The sequence below is a fragment of the Vipera berus genome (assembly GCF_964194415.1).
Source record: "Vipera berus genome assembly, chromosome: 4".
NCBI classification, from domain to species: domain Eukaryota; kingdom Metazoa; phylum Chordata; class Lepidosauria; order Squamata; family Viperidae; genus Vipera; species Vipera berus.
In genome coordinates, this window is record NC_138206.1 from 119,953,702 (window position 1) to 119,980,321 (window position 26,620).

The following is a 26,620-nucleotide window of genomic DNA, read 5'->3' on the forward strand; positions in this document are numbered from 1 at the left end:
CATTCCAGGAGCCATTACTTTTATGTTCACATCAAAATGGAGAAGTAATAGAGGGAGAAACAGCTTTGCAAAAGAAAAAAGAAAAAGAAAAAAAAAGCCTACGCCAGGGATGACATTTTGCAAACCACAGGACACAAGTGCCCTGAGCGGTTTCTTAAGCAAACCCCACTGAAATGAATAAGTGTGTGGTGCCAGTCTCCTTAATTCCACAGGAATGTTTCAAGAAAAAAAAACCCCAGGAGGGCTTTTTTTTTCAACTCCATGGCAAAGAAGAGTTGTAAATTCCACCCAGTCGGAACCTTTGACACACATTCAGGCTGTGACCGAGGCAGACGGCACAGCCACAGCCTGATAGAAACACCATTTTCTCAGCAAGCAATGATTGCAGTCTGAATGTCGGAGAAATGGAGAAAGCAGGTTTTTCGCCTGAAGAGAAGACATGTTATAAGCCTACAATGAAAATATCCATTTATTTGGATGGCGGAGGAGAGAGAGAGAGAGAGAGAGAGAGAAAATGGGAAAAAAAACTGTGGCTGAGATTAAGGCATTGTTTTTATTTTTATTTAGTCCCCCCTCCACACAAAAAAATAATCTGTCAGGATATTACATTTCACGTATTACCAAATATACACACCAATTTGCAAAAATGGTTGATTCTAGACAGATAAGATGCTAGTACAACTGAAGGGGACCTATAGGCCTCACGTTTAAAATGGTTGTCATGGCAACATGATCAAAGCCCTGCTGCTTTTTTTTTTAAATGCAACTGGTCAGTTTTTAAAATGGATCATCTATCTACCCAAAATGTACTGTATTGGGGCTAAAGAGTTAACCCAACATAAAGCTGGTTTAACCTTTCTTCTAGGTTCACCTCACACATTGAACCATAAAGTAATCAAAACTGTGATGAGTTTGAATAACACTTTGTGGTATTAAAAGACATAATCAAGAAATGAAGGCTAACAAAATTAGGCAGCCACTGAATCTGAAGCTGGTCAGGTCTGTTGGACTCGATATCAAAGTAACCTTAAGCCTTTTTTTTTTCCCCATAAAAACAGTTCTCACAAGACCTGCATCAAATTTGGCCTCAGAACAGATCAAATTGGATTCTTTTTCTTTCAGAAAACAGAACTGTATAACCCCTATTAAAAACACAGAATTGGAAAAAAAAAAACCAGTTTTTTTTTTCAACTCCCACCTGATACATTTATTGCATCATCTCTACTCTACCCAAACCCTTTTTTTGGATTTTTTTTAAAAAATATTTTTAACGCAGTGACCAGATCCAAAACACGTTCTCATTGCTTGATGATGATTTGCAAATGGATCAAGCCTTTGCTCCCCTCTGCTCTTGAATTTTTTCGATATATATTTTCGTGGATTCGGGGACTGAAGTTTTGAATCCCCCTGCAGCAAACTATTCTAGTTGAAGGGCGGCGAAAATTAAGTTGTAGCGAACGAGGTAACCATCATTGTAGATATACAGCCTCCGGTCGATTGGGCTGTAGTTTATGCTCTGAATGGTTTCCAGCACTTTATCCACAATGATGCTTAGACTCCCTTCTTTCCCAGTGTTGGTATCAAAGGAGTAAAAAATCTCCTCTTTCCTGGTGTTCAGAGGCCTGGTAGCATAGAGAACCCCACATATAATAAAAGCATTAGAGACCGCCGGCCTGTATTGCTTCGTTTGCCACGTGTTCAACACATCAAGAGACGTTTCGTTAATCCTGCTAATGACAATGTTACCTTGGCTGGCTTCTGTGGAGTAAATAACCCACAACCCATTCTCATCCACAGCAAAATCTATGTCTTGCCAAGCTACCCCCGCGTAGGAGAACCGATTGTTAGAAACGGCATCCGGAAGAGGCTTCCTCAGCACCATATTATTGGTTGCTAAATCGACCTTACCCATATCTCTTGAGCTATATACATTAAAATACATATAATTATTGTGCACGGCCGTTCCGCTGCCTTCGCCGTACTTAACTTGGTTTTCCCTGGAGTATTTGAAGAGCAGCAAATCATCGTAGGAGTCGTGGAGTCGGTAATATTCCAGGTATCTTCCTTCGGTGTTTAGAGGTGCGACCCAATAAAGCTCTTTTCCAGGGCTAAGAGGAGAGGAATATCTGCCCCAGGCTCCATATTTGTAAGCAAACCCTCTCCAGTTGAGCTGGATCACGTACGGTTGACTGATGTTCATAATTGGGCCATGACCACAGTTCCCTATAATCAGGAAAGAAAGAAAAAAACCAGAATGTTTACATGTGGGAGATTACAAGCAAATTCAAAGGCCTGGAGACTAAAACATATGAAGAATGGCTGCAGGGCTTGGCTTTGGCTAGTTTTAAGAAAAGAATTTCTAACAGTTTTCCAGTATTTGAGGGGCTGCCACAAAGAAGAGGGGGTCAAATTATTCTCCAAAGCACAAGAGGGCAAGATGGTTGGAAACTGACCAAAGAGAGAAGCAACGTGGAATTCAGGAGACACTCCCTGACAGTGAGGGCAATTAACCAGTGGAACAGCTTGCCTCCAGAAGTCATGGGCGCTCCATCATGGAGGTTTTTAAGACGAGACTGGACAGTCACTAGTCTGAGATGGTATAAGTTCTCCTACTTGAGAATTGAGATATAAATTAGATAGTAGTTGTGGTGGTTTTCTGCTACTCTTAGTTTGTGTGATTCTGAGAATTTTTTTTATTATTTTTTGAAAAACTCTACTGACTATCATAGAATGTATGTCTGTGTTTTCCTGCCTAATGAGATTTTTTCTTTAGCAGAAACAGCTTCACAGCCCTTTAAAAGGATGTGAAGACCACATACAGCCCCGGGTCCCAAAAAATCAACCTATGATGTGTCTTATCTATTGATTAGATTGCAATAGATCTAGAGAAAGGCTATTTCAAGATGATCTTAATAAATTGATCATTCAAAGCAAAAGTGATGAGAAGTATCCAGCTGAAAAAGAAAATCGTTCTCGTGGAATCGAGATTCTATCGTTTAGTATCCAAGAAATTGACGAATAATTTCTTTAAGGAAGCATTTCCTATTGCAGGTCAAATATCAAGCAATCTTGCCTTGAAAAGTAGGGTTGTAACGTTTGAAGAGTCTGTTATTTTGAGAATTTGTACCCTGCTTTTCTAGTGGCCATAGCTATTCCTGGGTGGCTGAATCAGATTACCTAAATGCAAAGTTACAATTTTAAAAAAATCTTAGAAAAAGACAAGGGCAAATTGTATCTGTCTTTTTGGCAAGAAAACTTGACAGACATGACTAAAAGTCAAGCTCAATTCAAGCGAAATGTCAAGACATTCTTTTAAAAAAATGCCCATAGTAGGGCAGTGGTAGGACATAGTAAGGCATGTAGTAGAGCTGTGTTGCTATTATCCTTTTCATCTGTCTTGTCTTCTCATCCTTCCTATTGCCTTCTCCTACTGGTATCTTATGATTTATGATTGCATCTCATGATTATGATCTATGATTTATCACTTTGCTATTTGTATGTACACTGAGAGCTTCTGCACTGGAGACAAATTCCTTGTGTGTCTAATCACACTTGGCCAATAAAGCATATTTCAATAATCCAATATTTTCTACCAGAGCAAAGTACTTGTAAATCAAACTTACTTCCCAATCGTAGGCAAAACAAACTCAAACCTAAGATGAACTTTCAACTGGAGCTTCATAAGCCAGACCTTCATAAAATGGTTTACTTCCGAGTATTTTGGCCAAAATAATTAGCATTCCCTCCCTTACTCATCCAAATTTAACTCCAATAACGCATTCAAAATTGTTACCAGGTCTCCCATTTGCTTCTTTGGCCTTAGAAAGAAATTTATTGGTAACTCAAGAGTCTTCAGATCAAAACGCTGAAATTGTTCTCAAATTTGACTCCTATGCACAATTCTTCTTTCTTCCAGTCCTTCCCCAATACCAAGGGGAGGGGCTGAAGGGCTATTCTCTGTCAGCAATCAGAAGGTATCATTAAGCATATTAAATACTTAAACTGGGCTTTGAACCCTCTTGGCAACATCTTGGCAGCAAAGATGAAGCGAAGACATTAGGCATAGATCCAGCTGTTGAAATGAAACTAGGAGTGAAGCTATCGCAATGCTCTCTCCATCCTTGTCTCAATTTGGGGGCAATGTCTCTGACCGGGCATGATAATGCCAATCAAAAAGAGAAGCTCTGCCATTGTTTTTTTTTTGTTTTGTTTTTTCTGCTGGAACTGCAGGAGGAACCACAGAATTGCCTGACTTTACATTGGCGTGACATCAAATGGATGAGTACATTACTGGCCTTTGATGCCTACAGGGAGCATCATGACCCAAACTGTCAATTCAAATCTCAGAGGCTTCCCAGTTTGAGGGTTCAGGGGACGCGGTGGCTCAGTGGGTTAGGACGCTGAGCTGGTCGATCAGAAGGTCGGCAGTTTGGCGGGTCGAATCCCGAGTGCCGTGTAACAGAGTGAGCGCCTGTTACTCGTCCCAGCTTCTGCCAACCTAGCAGTTCGAAAGCACGTAAAAAATGCAAGTAGGAAAATAGGGACCACTACGGTGGGAAGGTAACAGTGTTCCATGCGCCTTTGGCATCTAGTCATGCTGGCCACATGACCACGGAGGCGTCCTCGGACAAGCGCTGGCTCTTCGGCTTTGAAATGGAGATGAGCACCAGCCCCTAGAGTCGGAAACGACTAGCACGCATGTGCGGGGGAACCTTTACCTTTACCTTTTTATATATTGATCAGAATTCACTTTAGGAAAACATGGGAGTCACAGGCATACTCTATGTTGAGTGCTTTTATAACAAGCAATTAAACTGTGGATCAGTTCATCCTCCACTCTCTGGAGTTGGCGTGCACTACAGTATTCTGTGTAGCAGGCGAGGGAAATCAAGAGAGGGTGGGTATGTTAAAAAAGTGTCCCTGAATTATAAAGGAATTAGCTCTCGGCTTTTCTCCAGTTTCATTAAGTATCGGCTGCCTGCCGTTTTTTGTAGCAGATATTTATCTCCGTGTATAAGTTGAATAACCTCACAATTGATACAAAAGCTAGCAGTGATGCAAAGAGCCATGGAAAGAGACACACTCGGCATCACAAGACAAGATAGAAAGACCCGCACGTGGATTAGAGAACAAATGAAAATAAAAGAGTCAAAGAATTGTAAAAGAGTCAAAGAATTAAAATGGAAACGGGCTGGTCACATAGCAGGAAGAACGGATGGCAGAGGGAGCAAGGCAGGCATAGAACAGATCCCACTTGATCAAAAGCATCCACGAAAGAGATCTAAAACAAAATGGAGCAATGGCCCCAGCAAGTATGGCAGGCCCAACTGGCAAAAGAAAGCTCAGGATCGTACGAGTTGGAAACATGCAGAAGAGGCCTTCATCCTGCAGTGGATAGACAATGGCTAACATGATGATGACATTAGGTTGAAACCCAAATATGAATACCAATTTCACCGGGGGGGGGAGAATCTGCATAAGGATTGTTGACAATCTTTGCAATGTCTGTTGGCAATCTCAAAGGTGCTTTTTCAGGAGGAAACTGGACTTTCTTGTTTCTCTTTGAAGACGTTTCTCTTCTCATCCAAGTAGCTTCTTCAGCTCTGACTGGATGGTGGGGAAAGGAAGGATTTATACTCCTCGCAGACAGCTGGTCATTTGCATTCTTCCAGAGAGTCATTGAGGCCACTTGGAGGTTTATCTGTGTCCTCATGGTCACCTGAGTGGCGCAAATGGGTGTGGAGCCTTCTTGGAACTGCTGAAAGGTCTCCATTTGCACTATTCAGGTGATTCTAAGGATACGGATAAACCTCCAGGTGGCTTCAATGACTCTCTAAAAAAAAGCAAATGACCAGCCCTCTGCGAGGAATATAAACCCTTCCATTCCCCTCCATCCAGTCAGAGCTGAAGAAGCTTCTTGGAAGAGAAGAGAAACGTCTTCAAAGAAAAAGAAAGTCCAGTTGCCTCTTGAAAAAGCACCTTCGACCATGTTCTGGATGACTGAGAATCTCCACAGACATTTTTCTGTTGGCAAATTTTCCCAAATTTTCCCAAAGTTTCTTTTTTCTCATCCAAGAAGCTTCTTCAGTTCAGAAGTGAAGAAGCTTCCTGGATGAGAAGCAAATCATATTCGAAGAAAAGACAGTTGCAGTGTCTCACGATCATGTGATGTCCTTCTGTGACTTTCTGACAAGCACAGTCATTGGGGAATCCAGTGTGGGAAGTCAGCCCCCCAGAGAAGGAAATATTTAAAAGGCAGAATATATTTTCCTAAAGGATTTTAAAGAGGCAGAAAGGCATGCCCAGTTTTTTTTAATAGCCCCAAGTCTCCCTCCCCCAAGCAGAAACCAGCTCTATAGAAATGCAGATGTAAATAATCCAGGAAGTTGGAGGCCCCCAGCTAGAAGCTTAGGAAGACAAAGACACCTAAAATCTACATACCCCACCCAAACTCTAAGACAGAACATAATAGGATTAACCCACAGATGCCAAAGGGGCACACCCAGACTCATGTCAAAATATGTGACACAGGAAATACAAGGCCTCAAACAGGAACAGGAAACAACCTCAAGAGCCCCAGAGGATATAAAAACCCACTCCCCACATGTGCTCTCTCTTTTTTCTTCCAGAGCCATCTTCCTGTCTGGCTTTCCTCTTCAATAAACTGCAACCTTCTTCCTAAAGCAGTCGCCATGTTGTTTATTCCCGGCTTGGACTGAACCAAAATGAAGACTTTTCCTTCAACACCTGTTCTGTTCTAGCCTATGATTGGCCCTGTTTGAATGTCAAGGACAACCCCTTTTTATAGTCAACAGGCTGGAAAAACCCAACCAAATTTATTTACAAAGAAATCAAAAGTTCAAACAAGAGTTAAACAGGAATAACAGACCAGGACTCTAGCAGAAGATCTTCAAACTGTTGCCTTCAGCAACCAGCACCTCCCACACCTTCCCCTTTTATCTGCAGTCTCAAGGCATGGCTTCTCATTGCCTTCTCCTCCTCTCACCTAGTTGCCTCATTGCCTTTCTCTGTTCTACTCTGCTAGATTGCCTCCTGCTCCTAGCGTCCCTGAATAGATCCAGCTGTGAATCATCTACGTCCAATACCTCATGCTCACATGGCTGAGTCTGATGAGGAACGTGACTGGAGGGGCCAGGCTGAGAGTCCTACAGTGCATCAGAGCCTCCCTCTGACACCAAAGGCTCTCCAAACCCCTCCTCCTCCTCCTCTTCAGAATCATCAGACTCAGCTGCCAGTATCACAGGCTGACGCTGAATCACAACAACACCAGATTCACCCAACAGCTGTGTAACTAACTTAAAAACTGCAGTGATTCACTTAAAAACTGGGGCAAGAATGGTCATAAAATGGGGCAAATCTCACTTAACAACTGTCTTGCTTAGCAACAGAAATGTCGGGCTCGAAGTCTACCTGTAAAACTAATAGTAACCTAAAGGAATTAGGGTCGCCTAGTCAATTCATAGGTGAGGAAGCTGAACGGGGGTCTTCCAAATTCATATTCTTTTCACACTTCTGCATCAGTATGTAATCAGCATTAGCTTTTGGCATACCTATCTTTCTGAATATACCTCCATCAGCACAATAAAAAAGCCAATACAGATTACAGTCATTTTATGAGCCAGGTTTATGGCTAAATGCCTTGCAGCTTACCAGCTTTTAAATCAATAGCAGCTTTTTAGACAGCGGAGAGATATGTATAAGGTAATATTGCCTCCGTAATTTATAGTTTGTCCTTAACTGTCAACACATTGACTGAGTTAATATTCCTAAATCAGGAACGTTCTTTTCAAATTAAATGCTTATTAATGACTTGCATAAATCTGAAAAAAATATACTTAAAAGGAAACACCTGTACTTTGCTGTTAAAGTTAAAAAGGAATGTGTCATAGCCGGTCGCATAGATTTAGCCTGGCGTCATTTTTCATGTCACTAAGCTAAGCACTGGTCTGGCTTCGATTTAATAATTCATGTCTTGTTTCATAAATTAAAAAAAAAATCATCTATTTAGCCATGAGATTTTTATTAGACCAAAGTAACAAGAATTCTTTCTTGCCTTTAAAGTGATCTCACAGCTAAACACTTCTGGGTGATTTTTTTTTTTAATTTATGGAGTAATCCATGAATAATTAAAGTCATAAATTTATTTGATTTAATACCAAGCACGGTCTAAGTTTTAATATCTAATTTAGACTTTCCTTTCATTAACAGAAATAATAATACTTTAGGAAAAGGTCTTTAGCGTAAGCAGAAAAACAGTCTGCTAGTCAGGGAGAGCCACCATATCCTGCTCGGGTTTTAAAGTTCATACGATGATTAATTTGGTTTAATGTAAGTCTAAGGAACTAATGTAAGTCTAAGGGACGCGGTGGCTCAGTGGGTTAAGACGCTGAGCTTGTCGATCAGAAGGTCGGCAGTTTGGCGGGTCGAATCCCGAGTGCCGCGTAGCAGAGTGAGCGCCTGCTACTCGTCCCAGCTTCTGCCAACCTAGCAGTTCGAAAGCACGTAAAAATGCAAGTAGAAAAATAGGGACCACTACGGTGGGAAGGTAACAGCGTTCCATGCGCCTTTGGCGTCTAGTCGTGCCGGCCACATGACCACGGAGACGTCCTCGGACAAGCGCTGGCTCTTCGGCTTTGAAACGGAGATGAGCACCGGCCCCTAGAGTCGGAAACGACTAGCACGCGTGTGCGGGGGAACCTTTACCTTTACCTAAGGAACTGCAACATCAGATTGCGGAATGAAAAAAATAAAGTGAAGCACAATCTCAAATAAGAAATAGCCAAATGCTTCTGAAATAAATGCCTAGCGTTTCTAACTTCTGTTCACTATTCAGATTTCTGCTTATTGTAACCATGGTACTGATAGACACAATCCAAATGCAAGACAACTTAAATGCTGACACAGAAATATTGAGAAAGTTTCACGCACAAGAGTCAATAACCAATAATGGCATAAATCAAGGATGTTCCCTAAAAATGTAGACTTCACTTTCCTTGTTTTCACCCATGGTTAACCCAGAGCATATATATCGGTATATCAAAAAAGATGGGTATGGGTTTCATATATGTTGGAGAACACCATGGCAGCATACTGTATTCAATCAAAAATACCTACTGGAGCTACAATGTATATAATAGTATGTAGAATATTCTGAAGCTGAAGCTCAAATGATAAGAAAGGACTCATTGGAGAAGACCATGAGAAAGAGTGAAAGATGGAAGGCCAAAGGAGAAGGGGACCTGAGGGGATGCAATGAAGATGAATTTGGGCAAATTCCAGAAGACAGTGGAGGACAGGAGAGACGAGTGTACTGTGGTCCATGGGGTCATGAAGAGTTTAGTTGATCTTAAACCAGAGACGTATCTGCTTGGCTTCAGGCCTGGAAATATTAAGAGGGGAATATGGTATTTGGTTTTACATATCTTAACGGCAGCGAGGATGGGGTATGCTCAATTTTGGAAGGCAAATCATAACCCGCCGGATGAAGCTATAATTAGGAGAATACTTGATTGTGCAGAAGCAGACACATTGACCAAGAAGTTGAAGGGTAAAGAAGAGACACCAGCATTTCTATCATGGAATAAATGGTATATTTGGATGGATAAAAGATTAAAGAAATGAGGGTGGCTTGGAGGTTGATCAAAAATGAAGTGATATGGTTTTTGTTAATGAATAAGCTTTGGAGTTGGATAGTTATAAGAATTTTAGTGAGTGGAATATAATTGTCAGTTTAGAAGTAGGTATAATTTGATTTTTTTTGAAATGGTTTCCAATTTTTTGATTTCTTCCTTTTATGTATATTGTATATGTTTTTTTTTGTCTTTGTTGGTGTATGGTGTGTGTTTTTAACATGAAATGTAAATAAAGACTTATTTTTTTAAAAAAGAGTCAGACCTGACTTAGTGACTGAACAACAACCTGTAGAATATGATTATGATTATGATTATGATTAATAATAATAATAATAATAATAATAATAATAATAATAATAATAATAATAATAATAATAATAAGAAGAAGAAGAAGAAGAAGAAGAAGAAGAAGAAGAAGAAGAAGAAGAAGAAGAAGAAGAAGAAGAAGAAGAAGTTGGAAGGGACCTTGGAGGTCATCTAGTCCAACCCCCTGCTCAGGCAGGAAACCCTATACCATTTCAGGCAAATGGCTGTCCAGTCTCTTCTTAAAAACTTCCAGTGTTGGAGCATTCACCACTTCTGGAGGCAGGTTGTTCCACTGGTTAGTTGTTCTAACTGTCAGGAAGTTTCTCCTTAGTTCTAGGTTGCTTCTCTCCTTGACTAGTTTCCATCCATTGCTTCTTGTCCTGCCTTCAGGCGCTTTGGAGAATAGCTTGACTCCCTCTTCTTTGTGGCAGCCCCTGAGATATTGGAACACTGCTATCATGTCACCCCTCACTCTTCTCTTCGTTAAACTATTGATTTAATAGAAATTCTACTTGTCAAAGGGATCCTCAGAGGCACAGTTCTGTACGAGACATAGAAACCAATGACCTTTAAGAAGGAAAACAGGCAAGCTTTGATGTTGGAAAGGTGGCCATCATCTGTTATCATGGCAAAAGGTTGTTCTGCTTTGTGGACCTGCGCCTGGCTTAGTTAAACAGATGGAAGTGTCACGGAATTGCCAAAACACACTGCAGAAAAAGAATGTGATTTGGCATCTGCCAAAGACTGTTTCCCTCACTGAAGGAACACTGAGCAGGAACAAGAGAGAATCTGTTTTGCTTGAACATCACTTCAAACGTACCTAATCCCTTCTACGGAGAAGAACCACAGGAGAAACTTTGCTATTTTTCTCAAACCGGCTTTTGTGAGAAGAATCCAGAGAAAGAAATATTTTGGGGGATATTAAAAAGGCAGGAAATATTTCCCCAAAGGATTTTAAAGGCAGAAACCAACACACACACACACACACACACACACACACACACACACACCAAACAGAAACCAGGTCTGCAGAAATGCAGATGTGATAATCTTGTCAGAACGATTGGAGCCAGGAAGCTGGGATTAGAAAGACAAAGACCCCTAGAATCAACAATCCCTCACACAAAAAAATCCAACAGTCATCAGCCACAGCCACAGGGAAGCAGGATGTGACCTTTGGGACATAATAGGATTAACCCACCACCATCAGAATACCAGAAAGGCACACTCGGACTCAGGTCAAAGTTCATGCCACAGGAACAACTCTAAACAAAATCTCAAGAAGGTATAAAAACCCACCACACCCTGCTACATGTGGTCAGTTTTTTTCCAGAGCCATCTTTCTATCTGGCTCTCCTCTTCAATAAACTGCAACCTTCTTTCTAAAGTGGGTCTCCATTTTGTTTATTCCCGGCTTGGACTGGACCCTGATGAAGAATTTTCTTTCAACACTTTCTAAAGCTCTGCCGTAGTCATTAGCTTCACCTCGTCTCATTAGATTTATCAGCTTAGGTGGCACTGGGGTGACCTGGCACAGTTTTCACCCACCACCAAATGTTAAGAAAGAAGAACAAAAGAAATGCATTGGAACTAGGACAAAGCATAAAGACTCAGCTTGGTTCGGAAATAATAAACAGTCCATGAACCTAAAGCGAACAGCAGCCAAAATCAGCTGGCAGGGGGAAAGGTTTATGGCTATTTCGAGAATGCATTTAACTATGTGTTCACCTGTTCAAATGAGGAATGCAAAACAGCCAGGAGAGGATTCCGAGCTACTTACTTAGGATGCAGAACAACCAGGTGCAACCTGCCTTCCTCTTCTTCTCAAAGACAGAAATTTAGCGAAAAGAATTTCCTTAAACAACAGAGTAGGGGGGAAAAAGATGCGCTCTGAACATTTGGCTGTAACTGTCTTGTTCCAGGATAGAAATGGACAATATGGTTCGGTGTCTCCTTTAATTTATTACCCAGTCAGTTGTAAATAAGGGGAGGGGGAAGAGGAAGTTTGTATATTTTTGCGCTGATTTCCAGACTAGAAGAAGTCGGTCGGTGGGTGAGACGCATAAAATCTATTTGCTAAAATCAGCGCAAGCTCATCTCATCACCATTACCGAAAAATTCTTCTCTGCCTACATGAGGCTCTTGCTGCACACAAATAAACAAACCCTTTACAAAGAGGGAATCTTTGCAAAATTCTATGCAAAATTCCTCCCTGTGCAAGGAAGCATTTTCATGTGTTATTAATAAGTCTAACAAAACCTTCTGCTTCTCCTTTATTTTTTTCTTTCGAAATCTGCGGCTATCTCAATTCAGAAATGGAATGAAACAGAATTCACCTACATCTGTTCCATATCTAGGCAACCCAAGGATCACCAGCTTACTCAAAGCAGAATTCAAGTCCTCTAAACCAGGGGTCTTCAAAGTTGGCCCTTTTATGACTTGTGGACTTCAACTCCCAGAATTCCTGAGCCAGCTGTGCTGGCTCAGGAATGCTGGGAGTTGAAGTCCACAAGTCATAAAAGGGCCAACTTTGAAGACCCCTGGTTTAAACCCAAGATAGCAGACTGTGGTCCTTTAGATTTCCTATTTCAGGTTGACCTTCAAAGCCATCTACAGGTCCTTGTGGATTAGCATAGGATGGGGAAAAGGCTCACTCTAATATGGTAAAACCAAAATCATGCATTTTTTTCAAAGGGGCTTAGACCCTCACAAATATCACCGGTTAGTGAATGACAGCAGTAATAAGGACAATAATTTCCTTTTCATTTCTTGGCAATGTAACCCCATAGACTGGAATCGGCCACACGACAAACTGAACTTATTCCTGACAAGGTCAAAAACAGTGCCTCTTTTAAAGCAGAGGAGACGAGGACATCCCCGGGGCCATCAAACTTTTTAAAGCAAACTTTTTAAATGCAATTCCTAGATGTTCCGCAGCTCTTCAAGCCCTAATATCCAGTCCATATTCCTAACAGAGCTATTCTAAGCAGCTTCCTGCATTTTTAATGCGGGACTTTATTTAGAAATTGGGATGTTCCCTCTGGAATCTATGCTACCTCTCTTCCTGGTTTCAAGCTTTATTTTTCTGGCATCTCCCTGACTGTTGTGGTCTTGATTTTCCCTCTCTCCAGAAAGTCAAATGCAAAATGATCCATGTCATTTTGGGTTCCACTCTCCTGGCATGGTGTTGTAAAGAGTCACGATCCAACTGCAGGTGTTCATCATAGCTCTCCATGCAAAAATAGGTGTGGAGGAAGTCAGCCCCCCCCAGAGAAGGAAATATTAAAAGGGCAGGAAAATATATTTCCTAAAAGGATCTTAAAGAGGCAGAAAAGCATGCCCAGTTTTTCTTAATAGCCCCAGGTCTCCCTCCCCCAAAGCAGAAACCAGCTCTGTACAAATGCAGTTGTAAATCCAGGAAGGTTGCAGGCCCCCAGCTGGAAGATTAAGAAGACAAAGACCTAAAATCTACATACCCCACCCAAACTCTAAGAGTCATCAGCCACAGGGAAGCAGGATATGACCTTTGGGACATAATAGGATTAACCCAGCACCATCAGAATACCAGAAAGGCACACTCAGACTCAGGTCAAAGTTCACGCCACAGGAACAACTCCAAACAGAAGGCTCCAGAGGGTATAAAAACCCACTCCCTACATGTGCTCACTCTTCTTTTCTGCCAGAGCCATCTTCCTGTCTGGCTCTCCTCTTCAATAAACTATGGCCTTCTTCCTAAAGCAGTCGACATGTTTATTCCCAGCTTGGACTGAACCACGACGAAGACTTTTCTTTCAACATAGGGAAAAACTAGAGCAACTCTATTGGCAAAAGATAAACTGTAAAGCCTTTGTACCTAGCAATTCACCTATTCCCTATTACCTACCCAATGGAATGTAGAGATTTTTGTCAAACCCCCCCCCCATTTATATTTTGTCCTTTGCAATATTGGAGAGCAACAAAGGTAAATATTAGAGGTATAACAAAGCTCCCATTTGCAGCAGAAACCTGCTCTTCTGGCATGGAGAAAACTGGGAGTGCAGCCTACATGTTCTTTCTACGTCTTCTCTACAGGTATCTGATCAAGGTATCTCCCCTGCCAGGTAAGTATTTGTACAAGGACTCACGACCTACCATCACAAGCTGTTTTGCTAATAGAAGTTCCACATGTTATGAGGACGAGCTGAGTGGTTTTTTGCTGCTGGAATGAAACCAGCCAAGAGAGTCCCGCTTTCAACTGTCATTGTTTTAGCAGAAAAATATTCTTCTTGGTTGTTGGTCTGATGTTAATTTTGGAGTTAATCTATGCTGATCTGGGTGCTGACTGCTGGTGGAGAGATGCTTAGGTCCAAAATATTTATGGTTTCATATATACAGAATAATAGAGTTGGAAGGGACCCCTTGCTCAAACAGGAGAGTCTATACAGAATCCAGACAAATGGCTGTCCCATCTTTTCTCAAAAACCTCCAGTGCTGGAGCATTCACAACTTCTGGAGGCAGGTTGTTCCACTGATTAATTGTTCTCGTTCTAGGTTGCTTCTCTCCTTGATTAGTTTCCATCCGTTGCTTCTTGTCCTGCCTTCGGGTGCTTTGGAGAATAGCTTGACCCCTGTTCAACCTTAAAGATTGGAAGACTGCTATCATGTCACCCCTAGCCCTACTTTTCATTAGACTAGACATACCCAATACCTTTTTACTCTTTCTATGTTTCTCTTTTTTTGTCGTTGTTTTCATGTTTTCTCAGATGACTGTAAGTTTATATATGCGTTATTAGTGTGCATTATTCGTTTAGCACTTGGTATGGGGTATTTTATTCATAACATAGTTTATAATCTAATTACTTAATCTTAAGTATTTAGATGTTTAGTATTCAGCTATTTGTATGTATAGTGTTTAGTGCCCTGAAGCATTCGTCTGCTTCTATGAGTCTTCTAGAAAAATAGTTCTGAAGCTCAATTTGAGGGTTTCAACTTGGCACAAAACGTGTATGACATTCTGGGCAATCGCTGCAATAAACTACCACTTTTCTTCCTAACTGCTTTGTAACGTTAAATTTGAAGTATTTTAAGACTGAAGGGGGTGTTTCAGAAGTTACATAAAGTCTCCCCTGACATGCTGTCAGCCCCACAATAACTCAAATGATGGCTTTCAAATATTATTATTTTTTTTAAAAAAAAACTTCTTAGACGTTCTTTGAAAGAATGAAGTGCCCTTTTCTGAGCTTTAGAGGGGACACTTCTGGTCTTCTGTATTTTGTGTATCTCTGTGTCTTTTTTTTCCCCTACTCACTTTTGACCCAGCAGGCAAAAGGTTTGTCATCTTTCAAAGAGAAAATAAAACAACCACCTAGAAAGCAAGTAGTTTAAAACTGTGTTTGAAAAAAATGAAAGAGTCTCTACCCCGCTTTCTTTCTTTCTTTCTTTCTTTCTTTCTTTCTTTCTTTCTTTCTTTCTTTCTTTCTTTCTTTCTCTCTCTCTCTCTCTCTCTGTCTCTCTCTCTCTCCCTCCCCCTCTGTCCTTCCTTCCTTCCTTCCTTCCTTCCTTCCTTCCTTCCTTCCTTCCTTCCTTCCTTCCTTTCTTTCTTTCTTTCTTTTTCTCTCTCTGTCTCTCTCTCTCTCCCTCCCCCTCTGTTCCCCCTTCCTTCCTTCCTTCCTTCCTTCCTTCCTTCCTTCCTTCCTTTCTTTCTTTCTTTCTTTTTTTCTCTCTCTCTCTGTCTCTCTCTCCCTCCCCCTCTGTCCCTCCTTCCTTCCTTCCTTCCTTCCTTCCTTCCTTCCTTCCTTCCTTCCTTTCTTTCTTTCTTTCTCTCTGTCTCTCTCTCTCTCCCTCCCCCTCTGTCCCCCTGCCTTCTTTCCTTCCTTCCTTCCTTCCTTCCTTCCTTCCTTTCTTTCTTTCTTTCTTTCTTTCTTTCTTTCTTTCTTTCTTTTTTCCTTTTTTCCCCCCTGCTAGTAAAAGAGCTGAAGTCCTTGAGGAGAAAAATGTGGCATATGGCTTTTGGTTTCCAGAGAAATATTCTTTTATAAAGCAATTTCTCCGAAAGACCTCTCTTTATCTATGAAGAGGGGAATAAATCTAGGAGCTGGTTCATATCGTATGCCTTGATAAGACCACACTTAGAATACTGTATCCAGTTCTGGTTGCCATGATATAAAAAAAACATGTTGAGACTCTAGAAAGAGCGCAGAGAAGAGCAACAAAGATGATTCAGGGACTGGAGGCTAAAACATACAAGGAACGGTTGCAGGAATTGGATATGTCTAATTTAATGAAGAGAAGAATTAGGGAGTGACGTGATAGCAGTCTTCCAGTATTTGAAGGGCTGCCCCAAAGAAGAGGCAGTCAAGCTGTTCTCCAAAGCACCCGAAGGCAGAACAAGAAGCAACGGATGGAAACTAATCAAGGAAAGAAGCAAACCACTGGAGGGTTTGTCTGTGTCCTCAGGATTTATCTGCACTACTCAGGTGATACTGAAGATAGAGATAAACCCCCCCAACAATTCTCTGAAAGGATGCAAAGGACCAGCGGTCTGCAAGGAGTATAAATCCTTTCATTCCCCACCATCCAGTCAGAGCTGAAGAAGCTTCTGGGATGAGAAGGGAAATGTCTTCAAAGAATAATAAGAAAGTCCCATAAGGACACATGTGAACCTCCAAGTGGCAACAATGACCCTCTATAAGAATGCAAAGGACCAGCGGTCTGCAAGGAGTATAAATCCTTTCATTCCCCACCATCCAGCCAGAGGTTGAAGAAGCTTCTCGGATGAGATGTGAAACATCTTCAAAGAAAAGCAAGAAAGTCCAGGTGGCCCGTGGGGGGAAAAAGCACCTTTGGGATAACTATGACCTGGATGACTGAGAATCTCCATAGAGCAGACATGTGAAACACAAGGCCAGGGGCCAGATCCGGCCCGAGAAGTGGTTTCATGCGGCCCGCAAAGCCATCCTGGAAACAGTGAGGGAACGGCCCCCGCTGCCTTGGCCCTGGCCCAGAGACCCTCCTTCTGCCAGAGACCCCCAGATCTGTCCCACTCCTGCCCAGGCCCCCATATGCACCCTTGATGCCAATGATTTAGAGCTGGCCATGCCCACCCAGTAAGCCACACCCACTCTAGCCACGCCCACCCAGTAGGCCACGCCCACCCTGGCCATACCCACCCGGCCCCTTGAGGGCAACTGCAATGCTGATGCGGCCCTCAATGAAATTGAGTTTGACACCCCTGGTATAGAGTAATATCAAAGAAACAGTGAAAGGGAATCATTAAAGAAAGGATGCAAAAGGAGAGACAGCACGAAATGTGAAGGGCGCAACTTAGAATATTTTTATTTATTTATTTTAAATAATGAAATAGAATTGCTTAATTGTCCTGCAGTGAGCTGTCCCAGGGCAAGTTGGCTATGCCGAGTTGGCCGTGGTGAGTTGACTATGGCAAGTTGTCCCATTTCCCCATGGCAGAAATAAGAAGTGTTAGTATTAGTTGCAAGTGAGCTAAACCTTATTTCAATCTCAGAATTATAAGCAGGAAGAGAAAGAGCACTATCGCCTAGTTGTGATAACGGGAGTCAATTCTGCAAATCCTTCTCAACCTTTTGGAAGAACTGTAAGGCCAGGCTAGAAACAGATCTGGATAAAATCTATCCCTGTTGCCCTTGACAGTCAACATGGACTTGATGGGATATAATCCATCAGTCAATCAGTTCTCTGTTGTAGAGCTAACCTCACACATATTGAGTCTACATTTGTGGAAAGCTGCCAGCTAAGAGCTCTTGAGCCCTTGATTACCGAGTGTTACACGCTCAGAATTCTGCACTGTTCTTATCGCCTGTATCTCCGCGAAACCATTGTAGTGTTGGGAGAAGATGCGTAAGAGATGCATAAAAGGCCCATCAAAATGATGAATAATTTGGAACAATTCCCCAGGGTTACAACCAGTGGCACTTTTCAGCTGAGAAAAAAAGAGTGCATCTAAGAGATGACTTGATAGAGATGCATAAAATTATGCATCATGCTGAGGGAAAAAAAACAATAGAGATGAAGGCTTCTTTTTATGATGCCTTTGTCATAATAGCAACATTCAGGGTCATGCGGTGTTGCTAAATGGCTGTTGATTCGGGAAAGACAAAAGGAACTACTTCATCACACATGCACCAAATGCATGAATTACAGTATTCGCTTCCAAAAGAAGGAATAATAGCTGACTTTAATAGCTTTAAAAGCAGATGAAACAAATTCATAAAGGAAATAGCCTGCCAATAGCTATTAGTGTCAGGAGGCCCATATATAACTTCAAATTTTTCAGGCTGGCAGCCATGTTGGAAACATGGAACACCTCAATTCAGCGCTGACTGGATTTGTTTATTCAGCCATTTTAAATGGCTTTTATGCCAGATGAATTTCTGACGTAATGTGCCTGTCCATTTCATTCTTTTTCTTGCTTCTAATCTACGCTTTGGATTTTGTTGAGGTTTATTTCTTTATTACTTATTAATTTATTAATTCAATGTATATAGCCACCCAGAGGAAACGTTAATCTGGCAACAATGCCTTGTTAAGGCCACCATTGGATCAGTGACCAGTTTTGGTCACCCCCAATGTAAAAAAGATGTTGAGACTCTAGAAAGAGTGCAGAGAAGAGCAACAAAGATGATCAGGGGATTGGAGGTTAAAACATATAAGGAACGGTTGCTGGAATTGGGTATGTCTAGTTTAATGGAAAGAAGGACTAGGGGTGACATGATAGCCAATGTTCCAGTATCTCAGGGGCTGCCCCAAAGAAGAGGGAGTCAAGCTATTCTCCAAAGTGCCAAAGGCAGGACAAGAAGCAATGGATGGAAACTCATCAAGGAGAGAAGCAACCTAGAACTAAGGAGAAACTTCCCGACAGTTAGAACAATTAACCAGTGGAACAACCTGCCTCCAGAAGCTGTGAATGCTCCAACACTGGAGGTTTTTAAGAAGAGTCTGGACAGCAATTTGTCTGAAATGATGTGGGGTTTTCTGCCTGAGCAGGGGATTGGACTAAATGACCTCCAAGGTCCCTTCCAACTTTATTGTTGTTGTTGTTGTTGTTGTTTACAGACCCATTGTCAATTGCCTAGTCATTATAACCACGGACCATGTTGGTACCAAATTCTGAATTTTAAAATGCCAAGAAGTAGATAGACTGGCAGAAGCTCTGTTTAACCAAACTTATTGATTGGATATTTCTAATTTAATGAAAAGGAGGTCAAGGGGTGACATGATAGCCAATATTCCAATATCTCAGTGGTTGCCACAAAGAAGAGGGAGTCAAGCTATTCTCCAAAGCACCAGAAGGCAGGACAAGAAGCAATGGATGGAAACTAGTCAAGGAGAGAAGCATCCTAGAACTAAGGAGAAACTTGCCGACAGTCAGAACAATTAACCAGTGGAACGACCTGCCTCCAGAAGCTGTGAATGCTCCATCACTGGAGGTTTTTAAGAAGAGACTGGACAGCCATTTGTCTGAAATGGTATAGGGTTTCCTGCCTGAGCAAAGGGTTGGACTAGATGACCTCCAAGGTCCCTTCCAAACCTGTTATTCTATTCTGATCTCTAATGTTTCTTTTTCTCAATCACTGCCGGACAAACTGGAGAAGATCATGACTTGAATCGATGGGTGTAGGAGCCACATCATAATATCGATCCTTAAATCCCTCCCTATGGATTTAAGAAATTATCCTTTCTTGATATTTTTTTTCTAGGCACTCTGAGCAAGGAAACCGGGCCAACATCCTTTCCTGGATCCCCTCTCTGCTCGTAACCTTTTCCATTTCACAATTTTTTAAAAAAAAATGCTTTACCAGGTGGGAAGTAGGGATGCTTCACAGTCCGGTTTCGATCCTCTTCACACTCTTGCAATTTAGCCCGCAGGGCTGCGACTTCCCGGCGAACCGCAAGGATGTTATTCTTATCCAGCTGTTCCAGTCCATTCACCATGATGCTCAGATTCCGAATCTGGGTGAAATGAAAACGACTTTGGATTATTTTTCAAGGTTGCAGCTGCTTGGCAGCCGCTGAGGACACTTCCTTTTTTTTTGTTTATTTGTTTGTTTTGCAAATCGCTGCGTCTGTTATTTGATGAACGTGTTGGACTATACCAGGGGCAGGCAACCTTGGCTCTTTTATGACTCGTGGACTTCAACTCCCAGAATTCCTGAGCCAGCATGGCTCAGCTTGGAAACATCTCCCTTTCCCCTCAGCGTGGCTGGCTGAGGAATTCTGGGAGTTGAAGTCCACGAGTCATAAAGCGGCCTAGGCCAGGGGCAGGCAACCTTGGCTCTTTTATGACTCGTGGACTTCAACTCCCAGAATTCCTGAGCCAGCATGGCTCAGCTTGGAAACATCTCCCTTTCCCCTCAGCGTGGCTGGCTCAGGAATGCTGGGAGTTGAAGTCCACGAGTCATAAAAGAGCCAAGGTTGCCTATCTCTGAACTATACACAGTGGTGGTGAACCTATGGCACGCGTGCCAGAGGCGGCACTTAGAGCCCTCTCGATGGGTGTGCCTGCCACCGCCCCAGCCCCACCTCACCCAGCGGCCCCCTCCTCACCAGCAGCCTCCCCACTCAGAGGAGAGTCGCCCCCGAGTGCAGCCCACATGGAACAGCGCAGCCAAGGACATGGCAGCCGGGCAGCGGGGACAAGACTCTCACGCCCCATTGCATGTAGTTGATGCTGCAGGGTGCAGGCAGGTTGCATGGCTACCAAGGCACTGCTGGGCTGCCTAGGCAATCTGTGGCGGGCGGTGGAGGCAGTGAGTGACCCCGTGGGCAGGCGGGACAGAATGGGTGGGACAGGGGCGGAGCGGGAGCAGGTGGGGTGGGGTGGGGCAGGCCCGGTTTTGGGGTACTCGGTCTCTAAAAGGTTCGCCCTCGCTGAACTACAGTATAGTTCTCTTATCTGCTTTAATCAGGTTGTAGATGTCACCAGCTAGGTCATCTTGGCTGGTCTTGACAAAGCAAAGCAGGGTGAGAAATCAGAAGGGCTTTATGGGAAACCACCAGAAATCCCAGGTCTGTGGGCTAGATAGGGAAGTCAAGTAAATTTCCAGAAGGAAAGATTGACAAACCATTTTTTTTTAAAATCCCATTTATATCCCGCCCTTCTCCGAAGACTCAGGGCGGCTTACAATTTTAAGCACAAACCAATGTGCTTAGCAATAGCCTTCATTCTATGTATATGCCTGCTTATTAGGGCTTTCACCCCCCCCCCCAAGCGGCATTATTACAAAGTCAGCTTATTGCCCCCAACAATCTGGGTCCTCATTTTACCTACCTCGGAAGGATGGAAGGCTGAGTCAACCTTGAGCATGGTGGGATGCGAACCTGCACTAATTGCAGGCAGCTGGTGTTACTTAAGGAGGCATTAGCCCACTGCTCCACCAAGGCTCTGTTGCCGAGAGAACAGCACAAATGAATTCGTGTAGTTTCAGGCAAGCTCAGCCTGACCCAAGGAAAACTTTTAACTTTCTTTCACACATATTTTCACACAAAGGTGCCTTGAGGAGCCTATACAATAGTTCATTTAGAGCAGGGGTAGGCAACTTTGGCTCTTTTATGACTGGTGGACTTCAACTCCCAGAATTCCAGAGCCAGCCATGCTGAGGGGAAAGGGAGAGGTTTCCAAGCTGAGCCGTGCTGGCTCAGGAATTCTGGGAGTTGAAGTCCATGAGTCATAAAAGAGCCAAGGTTGCCTACCCCTGGCTTAGCGACTGCTCAAAGTTACAGCAGCACTGAAAAAAGTTACTTATGATGGTTTTTCACCTTTAGGACCATTGCAGCCTCCCCGTGGTCACGTGATCAAAATTCAGGGGCTTGGCAACTGGCATGTACTTATGACAGTTGCAGAGTCCCGGGGTCACATGATCCCCTTTGGCGACCTTCTGACAAGCAAAGTCCGTCGAGAAGCCAGATTCACTTCACAACCCTGCTGCTAACTTATCAACTGCCGTGATTCACTTAACAGCCTGGGGCCAGGAAAGGTCGTAAAATGGGGCAAAACTCACTTAAGGACTGTCTTGCTTAAGAACAGAATCTGGGGGCTCAGTTGTGATGGTCAGGATCGCGAGGACTACCTGTGTCCTCTTCTCTAAGCATTCAACTCTAAATTCATTTGATCCTGTTTGTGTAATTATCATATATACATGAATATACATGACAATGTATGTACACTTCTGTTTTGCATATTTTCTTCTCTTTTTTCGCAGCGCTGTTGTTGCTACAACAAGCGCTGCTTCTCCATCGTATGTATACGCGGTGAACCAAGCTGCTGTTCTTAATGCACAACTCCACAAAACCTCAAACGCTGCACTGAGCATGAGACAATCTGGGGGACGTTACCTCTCTGTGGGCAATGTCCAATTTCTAGCACAATATCAGTAGCAAAAAGCCATAACAAAACTGCTCCTATGTAGTTTCTAAGAAACCTGTCCATTATGTCAGCAGGAGCTTTATTTACTAGGTCAAACTCCTCCAGGTCTTCTTTCTCATACTTCTAAGTGATTTTGGTCCCTGATCCTGGTGTTTATTCTTCCTGACTCCAGCTATTCTGAATTTTTTTACACTTGTTATCTCTCCATCAGTAGTAAAAAAAAAAGTGTGCAATCCCTTTCCTGGTTTGGATCTAGCTTCTATTTTCATAGTTGACCCACAAATGAAGGGACATGTATGTGTTCCAGGATAATGTTGCAGGATCCAATCTGGGTCGGTCACCAGGACCAAAGGTTTAGTCTTCCGAGCATTCAGATTCACACCGGAGCCCGTCCTGAGGGAACGTCTCTCTATCAGAATGTGGCCCAGTTTTTAATTGTATTAACCTTCTGAACTCTAAAGCTTCCTCCTTCCGTTATGTATTCAAGATAGGCAGTGATTAATATTTATATGCTACTTATATGTAAGGGTGTAGGTCAGGGATAGGCAACCTTGGCTCTTTTGCGACTCGTGGACTTCAACTCTCAGAATTCCTCAGCCAGCATGGGGGAACTATGGCCCCTGCATGACTTGCGGACTTCAACTCCCAGAATTCCTGAGCCAGCATGGGGAAAACCTTGGCCCCTTCATGATTCGTGGACTTCAATTCCCAGAATTCCTGAGCCAACATGGGGGAACTATGGCCCCTTCATGACTGGTGGACTTCAACTCCCAGAATTCCTGAGCCAACATGGCTCAGCTTGGAAACGTCTCCCTTTCCCCTCAGCATGGCTGGCTCAGGTATTCTGGGAGTTGAAGTCCATGAGTCATAAAAGAGCCAAGGTTGCCTAGCCCTGGTGTAGGTCTATACATATGTTGCATATAGTATATTTAAATGTGTGTTATGTATGTGAACCCTTTGAGAGCAAGCAACTAAATTATCCTGAAACAGCCTAACTTGCTTGGTTTGGGGCAATCCTACTGTTAGAAGAAAAATCGGGTCCAGTTCCAATCCGGGAGGATAAAATGGAGTCTGGTTGCTTAGGAAAGAAGGTTTGCTGATGGGCAGAACCAACCACAGCATGTAGTTCTGGGATAGCTAACAAAATGGCTGAGTAAGTGGATGGATTTTTGTGAGGTTTGGGGGCTTTGAAGCCAAGAGGTTCCAGGGGGTTGGGCAGTGTGTAGACCTTTGTGTCTTTTGCTACTCTAAAGGTGTTGGGTAATTCTCACCCTGCCTAAAAGGTCACATCCTGTCTTTGGATTTGGGTGGGGGAATGTAGTTTTTAACAGTCTTTGTTTTTCTACTTTTTTTCTAATCCCGTCAGCTTTGGCCTACAGTGAGGGCTGTGGCCAAAGGCATTTTGTTTACGAGGAGGGTGGCCCAGTCTTTCTGAATGGATTACCAAATCTCCACTCCTAAAGATTAACCTCTTCGGATTTCCTATAGCAGGAAGATTGGGGCAGCTTTCTGTAAATGGATACTGAGTGGACTGCTCCAGTTTTCTCAACAGATACAACAAGTATCTCCTTCCTAAAACGTAACTGCCTGGAGTGTTTTTCCGGGTAGTGAAGAGAAGTGAATAATTTGATCCTCCTCCGTTGGGAGAAGAGGATGCAGTCTTCCTACCCCAGGAAAGACACGGAAGACTTGATCAAACCAGAATAAAAGTCCAAGGACAGATTTTTACCTCAACATACAGCTGCTCCACAACCACATTGCTTCCAGTCAGTGACGTCTTCAGCTGAACAATCAATCTCTCCATCTCGCTGATTTCCAGCTTGATTAGCTCGAAATCCAACGCCGTGTAAGATACACTGGACTTCTCCATATGCTCTATCTTGACGGTTAAATTTAGAATCCTTTCTTCGTAGAGCTCAATTAATTTGATGTACTGGCTCACCTATAAATATGTAAAGAAACGCATTCCATTTGAGCCAAAGATTATTTTTCAAACCACAAAAGTTTCGTTCCGGCATCTATTTGGAAATCTCACGGAGATCAAAATACGATTACAGCAAACTGAGCCCAGAAGCCTATCTAACACTGTCTTTATTTATAGAGTAAAACTCGTAGCAAAGATTACGGATTTTTTTAAAAAAAACCGATAAAGTAAATAATCTGTAGAATAGGAAAAAGTATTATCATTGATCAGAAACATTCTTCCCCGTTTTTGGTAACTGAATACTACTACTACAAAAAAATAAAAAAAATAAAAATGCAGCAGAATGTCCTAGAATTTTTATCCAGACCCTCCTCTGTTTTATTCCTTCATCTTCTTTTATAGTTAATCTGATGAAATCCTCTCAGAATTATTTCCAACTCAGCGCAGGAGAGGACTAGAGCTTTTGAGAAGGACTACCTCTGCATAATGATGTCGTGATGGATTACACTCGGGCAATTGGCCATGAAATCTACAGATCTACCTCTCCACGACTTTGAGGTCAACAGCTTGACATGCAGCCTGAAGGATGGGAAGCCGCGGGCACACCGTCTGTGCAATTGATCAAAGGGCACCCAAAGCACAGCTGGTTCAAGAGCTTTTCCTGGCTGAGGAACTAAACGATAGATACGTGTGGTCCATGCTCAGAAACTGGCTGGAATGACAGCCAAATCATTTTTTCTGTTCCACAGAGGACCAGCTTCATCTACCCCAACTCAAGTCCATAAGCTTTCTTAGGAAATAAAGAGCAGTGTCAGGACCCACCCCAATTCACATCTTAGGAAATAAGAACTCCTGGATCCAAGTTTGTCCAAAAGGGAAAGTTTACTAGGATGAGATCGGTTGTGGCAATACAAGACGGGATCTGACATTGAGTTACATTTCGATACTATATAAAGCATTCCCGTTTCAACCCCCTCCCCCCGAATCCATTTGGTCAGGCTCACATCATTTACTTAGGTGTCAATCTCCTTGTGTTTATTGTTATTGCTTTCTTCGTTTCAGTTCCAAATGGAGATGCAACCCAGATCTCTTTCTCTCCCCCTGGTTCCCCCCAGATCAAAAGCTTTCCTGGTCTTTGAAAACAGCCTACTGCAATCTGAATAACCATCCTCTCCCCCCCCCCCCCGGAGAGATGGCAGAATCCCGAGAATAAGCACAATATTCTAACCATACATTTATGAAATGTGATATAAATGGATTCTGACAAGCAGCCTGCGTAGCATAGATGCCTGTCCTTCAAAAAAAAAAAAACACTGACACCTCTCAGCATCTTCTGCCTTAGACAACTGTCCCATGAGACCAAATCCTAAGGCTGGCCAAGATCCAGAGCTTTTCTGTTTGCCAATTTTATGGGCCAGAGTTATAACAAGCCCATGTTGTAAGATTCCAATTGCTGAGAGTCTTTCCAAATCTGACAATTTTGCCCCTCCCCTCCCCTTTAAACTTCAGGTCACTCTATGGTGCTCTGGAAATGACTCCTATTTATGATGGTCACATTGTCCCAGCCTCATGTGGTCACCCGTTGAGACCGTCTGACAAGAAAAGTCAATGGGGAAGCCAGCTTGACTTAACAAACATGTCACTAAGTTAACAACTGCAGGGATTCGCTGGGGCAGGAAAAGTCATAAAAAAAATGGTGCTCTGTTGTGGTCGTAAATCTAAATACTACCTGTATTATATCTCTTGCTATTCCGTGGAGACCAATGAATTCACCCCCAACCACCGTGGCAACCAGGAAACCAGTAAGAACCAAACTGGGATTTAGTATCCTCAAATAAATCCTTGTTTATTGACTGACCGATCGCCCAGAGCCAAAAGCAAGCTAACCACTTTGAGTAAATTAACGAAGAAGTAGATAACTTCCCAGTGACAAATTCCCTTCGGTGACAGCAACAAATCTGGGCTGGGTAGGTCCTTGATATATTGAGGGGGAAGAAACCCACATAAAAAGTGCTATCTAAATCGTAAAGTAGGCTTTATCTTTTTTTTAAAAAAGGGAACAAAAAGACCTACCCCAGGGTTCTTCAAACTTGGCCCTTTTATGACTTGTGGAGCATGCGTGCCTGGCTGAGAAATTCTGGGAGTTGAAGTCCACAAGTCATAAAAGGTTTGAAGACCCCTGACCTAAGCATTTCTCCACCAGCAATCAGCACCCAGATCAGCATAGGTTAATTCCAAGATTAACATCAGACCAACAATCAAGAAGCAAACAATACCACAATCAAGAAACTGCCAAAGAGCCAACAGCACACAGCCCACTTAAAGAATCTCTAAGACCATCCTCACCAACACTAACAG

At 42.7% G+C, this 26,620-nt stretch overlaps 1 protein-coding gene across 1 annotated transcript in view; it reads right to left on the reverse strand.

The window, feature by feature from the left end:
* Nucleotides 1-1,417: 1,417 nt before the first annotated feature.
* Nucleotides 1,418-26,620, reverse strand: part of OLFM4 (olfactomedin 4) — a gene marked incomplete at both ends in the record, with an annotated part of 41,160 nt that continues 15,957 nt past the window's right edge. The window contains 3 exons of the mRNA XM_081326412.1: nt 1,418-2,223; nt 19,772-19,925; nt 24,068-24,280. Of these exons, the coding sequence (XP_081182538.1) occupies nt 1,418-2,223; nt 19,772-19,925; nt 24,068-24,280 (1,173 nt within the window). The remainder of the gene's footprint in view (nt 2,224-19,771; nt 19,926-24,067; nt 24,281-26,620) is intronic.